The 8,977-nt window shown below is 36.7% G+C and overlaps 1 protein-coding gene across 1 annotated transcript; it reads right to left on the bottom strand.

Annotated features, from left to right (window-relative positions):
* Positions 1 to 3,221: 3,221 nt before the first annotated feature.
* Positions 3,222 to 8,200, bottom strand: LOC104109337 (ATP-dependent Clp protease proteolytic subunit-related protein 1, chloroplastic). The gene is made up of 9 exons (XM_009618600.4): positions 7,741 to 8,200; positions 6,793 to 6,908; positions 6,449 to 6,652; positions 6,225 to 6,329; positions 5,097 to 5,159; positions 4,726 to 4,837; positions 4,063 to 4,124; positions 3,677 to 3,859; positions 3,222 to 3,598 (listed from the first exon to the last, which is right to left on the bottom strand). Exons 1-9 carry the CDS (start codon positions 7,967 to 7,969, stop codon positions 3,515 to 3,517), a joined length of 1,158 nt encoding a protein of 385 aa, XP_009616895.1. The 5' UTR covers positions 7,970 to 8,200; the 3' UTR covers positions 3,222 to 3,514.
* Positions 8,201 to 8,977: the final 777 nt, after the last annotated feature.

The following is an 8,977-nucleotide window of genomic DNA, read 5'->3' on the forward strand; positions in this document are numbered from 1 at the left end:
GTTCTATCATTGTTATTATCATTTAATTAGTGATTTAAGTTGGAGAAATTGGAGGATTTTGCAAAAACTTTCCTAAATCATAAATTAAAGATTTGAAGGTCGATTTGAGGTCAGAATTGGATAATTATGGTATGGTTGGACTCGTATCGGAATGGGTATTAGGATTTTATAAGTTTGGTCGGGTTCCGAGGTGCGGGCTTGAGGTTGACTTTTTGATTTTCTTTAAAGATTGAAACTTTATTACCCGAAATTATTTCTTAGGGCTTGTATTTATGGTATTAAGTTATTTTGGCTAGATTTGAACCGTCCGTAGTTGGATTTTCATGGGAAAGGCTTATTAGTAGATTGATTTAGCTTGGTTGGGGTAAATATCTTGGCTAACTTTGTGTGGGTGAACTACCGTTAGGACTTGCGTTGATTTGTGTTATTTGAATTATGTGAAAGACGTGTACATGAGGTGACGAGTGTGTACACTGGCTTATGTGTGGTATTTTGACCGGACTAGACTCTTAGACTCTTACATGCATTTAATTAAAATTTGTAATATCGTGTTATATCTTCCATTGTTAAATTGCTCTTACATGCTTTACTTGATGTTGTTATCACATGCTCTTATATGCCTTAATTGCCTTTATTATCTCTCTTATTGTCATGTTACCTCTTTTACTGTCGAGTTATTCTTATTTGAAGTTGTTATTTCATGATGTCTTTTCGTGTTGAGTTATTCCGTGCATTTAGATGTAGATACTATTCTGTACCATCTCTTTCATTGTTAAGCTTATGTTATACATTTAAATTGAAAATTGTCATTTCGTGGCATATGGGCACTTGTGGTGCGAGTTTTTATTGTATTGTAACATTGATGCGCATGCGACGGTATAAGGATAGGGGTTAATGTGCATGCGGCGACATAAGGTGAAGTTTATGTACGTGTTGTTAGTAAGGAAATTACTTGAAGCCACACTGCGACATAAGGGGGCTAAAGTGCGTGTAGCTATTTCGGAAAAATATTTTCAAAAATATCTAAATGTAAGGTTCATGCGGCGGTATAAGGAAAGATTGTGATTGTGATTGTAATTATGAAATGAGGTTATGAGGTATGGTACCTCGGTTATGATTCTTGTTGTGCATTCTATGTTAAAAAGGCTTGTTGATTAAACAGTTCTTGATGTTTCCTTCTTGTCTTACTTGTATTCGTCTATATTTGATTACTTGTTGTTCTGATCATGTATTCATTTCTTGTTGTCTTTATTGTTTTAAATCTCGTTGTTAGCTTACATTATTGAACTGCTTTATTGTCATCCATTTCCTCGTCTTCCATTATTTGACTACACTATACTTTGTTCAGTTTTTCTTATCCTAGTAGGTGTCTTGACATGGGCTCGTCACTACTCTACCGAGGTTAGGCTTGATACTTACTGGGTACCGTTGTGGTATACTCATACTACGCTTCTGTATATTTTTGTACAGATCCAGGTACATCTGCTCGTGTCGGATGCCAGTGATTATTCAGTTATCTTTCCGGAGACTTCAAGGTATACCTGCTCGACGTCCATAGGCCTCGGAGTCATCTTCAGCCATTACTTTTACTACTCTTTATCTTCTACTCAGACAATGTTGTATTAGAGATTTTTAGATTATTTTTGTAAAGCTTATGACTCACTTCTACTGGTTTTGGGCTCTTATTACTGATGTTTCCAATTTGGAGTTATTACGAGCTTTATCGATTTATTCTATCATCTTAGTTCTTTATTTATGTTAAGTTATTCATAAATGTTAGGCTTACCTAGTCTTAGAGACTAGGTGCCATCATGACTACCTTAGGTGGGATTTTGGGGTCGTGACAAAACTTCTGACAAATTAGTATGAAATTTTTCAGTTTGTGGTGCAAATTTCAGATAAAATCAACTTGTTATATTTGAACTTCAGATAATTATTTCTGAAAGCTGGCCTGATAGTTGCAAACTTCAGACAAAGTTTAACTTAGTAATGTCTGAAGTTTGACCCTGCAGTCCCAAACTTCAGACTCATATCTTTGAAGACGTTCAATAGTTGAGTATCAGATGCTTCTTCGAGTTTCACGCTCCCGGACGGATTTCAGTCAAATAATTTTGAATTAACAAACCTAAAATTGCGGTAGCAAAATCTTCAAAAATTTGAACTCGAGACTCACACAATGTTAATGTAGTTTCCTGCTTTGCACTTTCTAGTTCAAATCTTCAAATTAATGTTGGTATACGTTCGTTTAACTCCCTATTTAAATACCCAGATGATTTCAAGATTAGATCTTCAAACATCTCAATTACTGATTTGAGTTTTCAAGTTCCTTTAATGGTAATTTTTACTCAAAACACATACCCTGGTGCTAAATTATTGTGTACCTCATATTCAATCAATAATACTTACATAGAGTCTCATGTGTTTGAGAGAGAGAGAAAGAAGAAGAAGAAGAAGAAGAAGAAGAAGAAGAGGAGAAAGAAAGGAGCGCATAGGTCGCAGGAGGAAGAAGAGGAGGCAACGACTGGTCTGAAGTTGTCAAAATTAGGGCATAGGTTAAATAATTTAAAAATATGGGTATAGGTTAAATGGTGGCGACCAAATGGGACGCCCCGTGCAATTTTTACGTTTAAAGTGCCAAAATGCACATCTTGCGGATGCTGTGGGCTTTGGCCATGACTTCCATTGCGACTAGGGATTGTTTGAGTGACAGCGCCATTTGGATTGGTTAAATTTATTTTCAAACTTAGTTATCTTATATACAACTTGTTCATATTAAAGATTGCTGACCTGTTTATTGTTATTACACACACACACATTACGTACTACAACGATCGAGATTCCAAGTGATACCAAAATTGAACGAATTTACATTGAAACGAAGCCAAAATGTGTTAAATTGTTAATAATGATAGCTAAACCTTGGGTCCACTTATGGATTTCAAATCACATTTTTGCTGGTGTAGCCTTAGCTGATTGTCAACCTGAGTTTCTTCTCTCGCAAAAGAAAAACTATTTGTAACAATTCGTTTGGCTGTATTTCCAAGGAAAACTTGAAGTTCGAAGGCATATGCAATGAGAAAAAATTGTCGGTCTCAATATTGCCAGCAAAAAATACGCTAGAGCTTAAGCAAGACGCTAAGCATGTAACCCAATTTACCACTTTCAAGCTACTATAGCCAACCATAAATCTAGATTTGCAAACTGATAAATGATACGGAACATGATAAAAGAAAAATGAGATCAGAGATTTATATTCATTTATACCATACACTGCCACTATCTGATTGTTTGATACTGGTACAACCAATTGACATTATGAGTACTTCTCACAGACATGTGCATAATAGTTGTAAACCCCCTATACTTCACAGCTCAAACCAGGTTTCTACAATACGTGCTTTGTCCCAGTTAAATTTATACCGGCACAGACCAAGTAACCAGCAACTTTGTTCCTCGAAACTATAAGGGAACAACGGTTGTTCCTGAAGGTTTGGGACCATTACCGCTCTTCCAGTCACCTGAAGCCAGATGGAGCAGCCTGAGCACCTGGTCCGGATTTCCTCATAGCTCTAGATTGGGCGAGTATCTCATCATAGTTCTGACAACAGAAATATTTGTGAGCAACATGAAACAAGAGTAGCAACATGGCAACTGGCAAATACTTGAAGTAAATTACCCGTTTCTCAAATGCATTGTCTCTTGAATCGATTATCTTGTCTGCAATGCCATAGTCAATGGCTTCTTGTGCCCGCAGATATTTAGGGCGTTGAATATCTTTCTCGATTTCTTCCTTTGGTTTTCCAATTCCTTTTGCTAATAGTTCAAGGTAATACTCAGTGTTTGCATCTAGTTCTTTGGCCTGCGGAGGCAAAATAGCAGAATACTTGAGTGACAAGTGACAGGTATAGACCTGGATATAAAGGTGTGGCCATACACATTGCCAACATTATGTGCACCCATGCGTGCAAAATATAAATTCAAACGAGTAATTTCATTAGTGTTTATATATATATATATATATATATATATATATATATAAGAGAGAGAGAGAGAGAGAGAGACCTTGATCCACATATCTATCACTGCTCCACTGGATTTGCTGACTTTAGGTAAATACAATTTTGCTGCAATCCAACAACAGAGTGAAAACCCAAAGAAGTAATCTGAAAACTAGACAAAATTTGGCAGGCATGAGAGCATGTGCAGGCCTTTCAATGATATAGATAGTTATCATGAGTCGGGGAAATATTTTTTTCTGCTTCTAACCTTAACCCCTCCCACCAACCACAACGTCCCCCCCAAAAAATAGGAAAGCAAATAAAGGGGGGTGGAGGAAATGAAGGAAGTAGCATAGAGGATTGATATATAACAGCAGGTTATTATGTTCCAAGTTTAGCAACTTCTGTTCTACACTCAAAAATCCTTGATTTATCATATATCATTAGATTTTTTAAACCATTAGAATGGCTATCAATATATAGCAGCACTGGTGTGATACTACAGCGTAGAAGCATTATAAGAAACCATCCTCAGGCCATGGCTGTGTCAAGTAAAACAGTGATTCAACTCGCCATGCTGATAAATAGACACCCTTAAGCAACATTTGTGCATTCCCGTCCATTATTAGTCCCCACATATGAACTAGAAACATAAAAGAGCATTGTTCTACAGTCGCCAGTGTTAGAATTAACATGACAAAATTGAGCGTGAAAAGTTGAGCCTTACTAGATGAATTTGGCTGCATAGCACGGAACCCCTTCTTTCCCAGTGACAGAAGCATTGCTGCTTGACCATATGACATGCCACAGTTCACTGTATAGATATCTGATTTGCAGTACTAATGACAGTTTAAAAACACAAGTGATAAGTTAGATGAATGAAGATCAAGTTTTGGGCAACATACAGACAGATAAGTTACATCAAATTGTTCACCCACTCCCTCCACCCCATATGTGCCTGTTTATGGATAAATACGGGTGGCTTTGTTCATATCACATTTTTTATTTTAAAACTCAACTAAGGCAGGCAGTGCTAGCACAAACATTAAACTACATACATGACAAACATAAGTAACATAAAAGTCTAGTTATACTTACTGCCATTGTGTCAGCGATGGCATATGCCTCTGTTTCAGAACCAACAGTCTCCATCTTCTCATTCTGGGCAAAGTATGGCGAGAGAGAATCAGCATGGCACATTAACATAGTATAAAGTGTATGCATGGTCAACAAATGGGATGCCACCAGATTTCACATCCCTGTATTATACATTCTTGGTTGACTACTGCTCAGGAACACATCATTTATTGCATTTGGCCAGTGTCAGATAATTCTCTGGATTAGTCATATCAATGATCCCATTTTATGTTTGCAATTTGAAAGTTGGATAAATCATAATGAGAAAAACCAAATACATTATCCTTACTTTAGGAAGATTGTGCCATCATTTGCAGAGATATGATGCAGCAGAACAAACCTAATAGTTTATAATCATTTGGAGCTTTCCCACCAGACTATTGGCAGTAACATTTTTTTCTTTTGAGATGTAGACTATTTGCAACACATAATGCGTAGATGCATTTTTTTTATGATGCTGGTGTCCAGGTCAGCTGTGCATGTAATAACTTATTTATGTGTACATGAATACTTTATTTAAGCATGTACATTAGGCAACACATAGGCAGGGGTAATGCTTTTCTTGAGGAACGCTTTTATTGAGCCGAGAGTCTATCGAAAACACCATCTCTACCTCCACAAAGTAGGGATAAGGTTTGTGTACACATTACCCTCCCTAAACCCCACACTATGGAAATACACTGGGTATATAGTTGTTTGTTGTTGTAGCATCCATATCTAAATTTTTCCGAGATTAACTATTATGAACCGTCCATCTGTGAGTGTTCATGAATGTATGCAAGTATGCAGATGGATGCAAACCTATTCAAGTCTATTACGCATAATTCATTTGCAAACGTGAGGGATTTAATCATACAGTACACAAATAAGACTCACAAATCTCTATGTGCAATCCCCACCATGTATCATCCTAAAAGATCAATCATCCAACCCTTGCTATAACTGTGTCATTGACAACTCATATTCTCCTCCAATTAAGGAACCAAAATGAAAGGTGAGCTAGATGAATTATTCTAGCTTCCATATATTACCTTGTTCCAAAAATTAAATGTACTCGGAGAAAAAAAAATTGGAGGAAAACTGTCTTACCTGTGTGCCTGATGAGTTTATATATAGGTATATAGGCTTTGATGGATTGTCATAATCCAACCACATAAACTGAGCAACAAGAAGCTCTGTAACAGCTGGTACAATCTGTGGCAATCAAACGATACCAAGATGAGAATCAAGATGAGAATCAGGATAAGAACAGTGCAAATGTAAAATGCATGCAACCAGTTAAAGGGAGGCAAGATCCAGGAAAAGGTAAGTACAGGCATGCCCAGATAGACAATTCGAGCGTCTAAAAGCAAAGATGGCAAATCAGGAGGCGCAGTTCGAGGTCTTCCAGATCCTCTTGCTCCTCCACGGTACATGCTGACGCTCATGCTGTATTTCGAGGGGCCCCGATCATTCATGCCAGACATACTCCACATTCCACCATTGCTCAGATAGTTATTGGCTGAAGATATACTATCCTGTTAGAAAAAAATATATTAAATGTCTTTTGTACTACGAGATTTTGTAATGGGATATGTAGATGAATTTAACACGATTAACATCATATACCCACTAAAATACGTGGAAACCACGAAACAGGTATTTAAAAAGAACATACCTCAGTGACACTTTCTGACTGTCGCCGGACTGGGTTATCTTCTGTCATGAACATATCCATCTGTGAAGGACTAAGGCCGTAAAGATACTGAGGGGCGCTTTTATAGTTGTCTTGTACTACAAAAAGATAATATACATGATTACGAGCAGAAGCTGAAGAACAAAAATTCAAGCAAAATAATCACAAATAATAGGAAATTTCAAAACATAACGAGAGAAGTAAATTGAAAAACTAGAGTAGAGAAGAATAACGAAACTGCTGTAAGAGTGCAAAGGACCATTTCATAAATGCCTTCACTTGAATGATGACCATAGAGAGCTTAAACATTAGTTCTTTTTCCACTTAAAAACACATAAAGTAATTCCTTACTCCTCTACCCCCTTGATTCATGTGTTTTTTCATCAAATAAATATGTGCTTGAATTTCATTTAGCCTATATAGAGACACCAATACCCTCACTCAAAACAATTGCAAGGTAAAATATATATAACATGTTATAATCCATATGTATAAAGAGCCTGTCTCGTGCCATGAGTTAGCTGCTATAGGTTTGCTTTTTTTTCTTTCCTGCAAATATATACCCATATACGTGTGTACTGAATCAATAACTTTTTCTACAGCAGAAATATGGACTATCCTTTTTCAGTGAAAAACTATGATAAGTACAAACATAGGGCTATCCTTTGTAATTGGGTGCTAACTCCTAATTGAGTTACCAGCTCTTTTCTACTCTTTCTTGCTTAATAAGTGAGCTCACGTTTTATGCAAAGATATAATGGTAAACAATTCACGTATAAAATACCACTTCCTTGACTATTCTCAACAGTTTCGCATTTCAATCTCACCGATTAACCAATCTGTTTTTTAAAAGCCAAATTAGGGATACATATTTGAACTTATTCATTTAAAAAAGGAGGAAATTAATGGAAATAGGAAAAGGGCACTTACGTCCATCTTTGAGATTTTCCTGTCTGAATTTTTGGGGTATATGGTCCAAAGACTTAGCTACCGGAGACCTGTAACAATAACCTCGAACGCCGTTTGGCCTGCGACTGTGAACAGAAATTGCAAAGGAGAAATTGGGACTGGATATGAAAGTTGATTTACCAGAACCCAGCTCGCGATTTTGAGTAACCGGCGAGCTAGAAAGCGGAGAGAGAAGCAAAGAAGAAGCCATGGTTACTTTTTTGTTTTTGCTCTTCGCACTTCTGGTTGGAATAGTGTAGATGAGAAGTCGAAGTTATGGTGATCCTGAGCTGCACACGAAGTTTGCTTATCACCTAAATGGGCCGGATTGGAGGACCTGCAGCCCAAAAGAAGCCCAATCCGTCTGTTGTAGTTTCCAATTTTATCGTCTCCTTTCTTTTCCTCAAATGCATGGTCTGTATATTGATTGCAATTTGCATCTGTTCTTTTCTCTTTCTTTTTCCAATCCAAAATATCTATTTCAGTAGAATGTTCGAAATGAAAGGAAACGAAAATCTAGTGTGTTCGGTGAAGGAAAAAATATTTTTCATGAGCAAATTATCTTTTGGGTGTATTTTGGTAGGGGGAAAATGTTTTTTTATTTTATTTTTTCTTGTTTGGTTGAGATAAATAGTTTGGAAAGTATTTTTCTTACCAAATTATTTTTCTCTAATTAGGAGAAAATGAATTTCCTAAATTTTGAAGGAAACAAAAATGTGTCCCCTCCCCCCCCCCCCCCCCGCTGGGGGCCTCCCTTTCCCAAGTCGGACATACTTTTCATTCTCTCTCTTCAGTCCCAATATTCTCCAATTTCTCTTTTCAGTCTAAAGCTTTCGAGAGTCTCTCCTTCGTTCACCGCCATACTAATCTAGGGTTTTGCCGAACCTCTCCTCTATTCTTCGCTGGCGTCAGCTACCATTTTTCGGCAATGATAAAAGTATTTTTCGTTATCTAGTGACGTTCTACATTACAATTTTTAACTTTTCGTTTTGTATCTATTTTCCTAAATACTTTATGAACTGTGTGGGATTTTATTTCCAGATTTTTTTTATCTCCTTACTGCTGAAAAACCCAAGAAATGTTAAAAATGAAAAAGTACCATTATAAGGGCAAGTGATATGGAGGACAAGGTTAAATATTTATTTCATAAGGGTTTGTTCCTACATTTTATTATGGATATGTTTGGTTTAGCTTATAGCTGTTTGGGAGCTTTAATTTT

Source organism: Nicotiana tomentosiformis, chromosome 11 (assembly GCF_000390325.3).
Source record: "Nicotiana tomentosiformis chromosome 11, ASM39032v3, whole genome shotgun sequence".
NCBI lineage: Eukaryota > Viridiplantae > Streptophyta > Magnoliopsida > Solanales > Solanaceae > Nicotiana > Nicotiana tomentosiformis.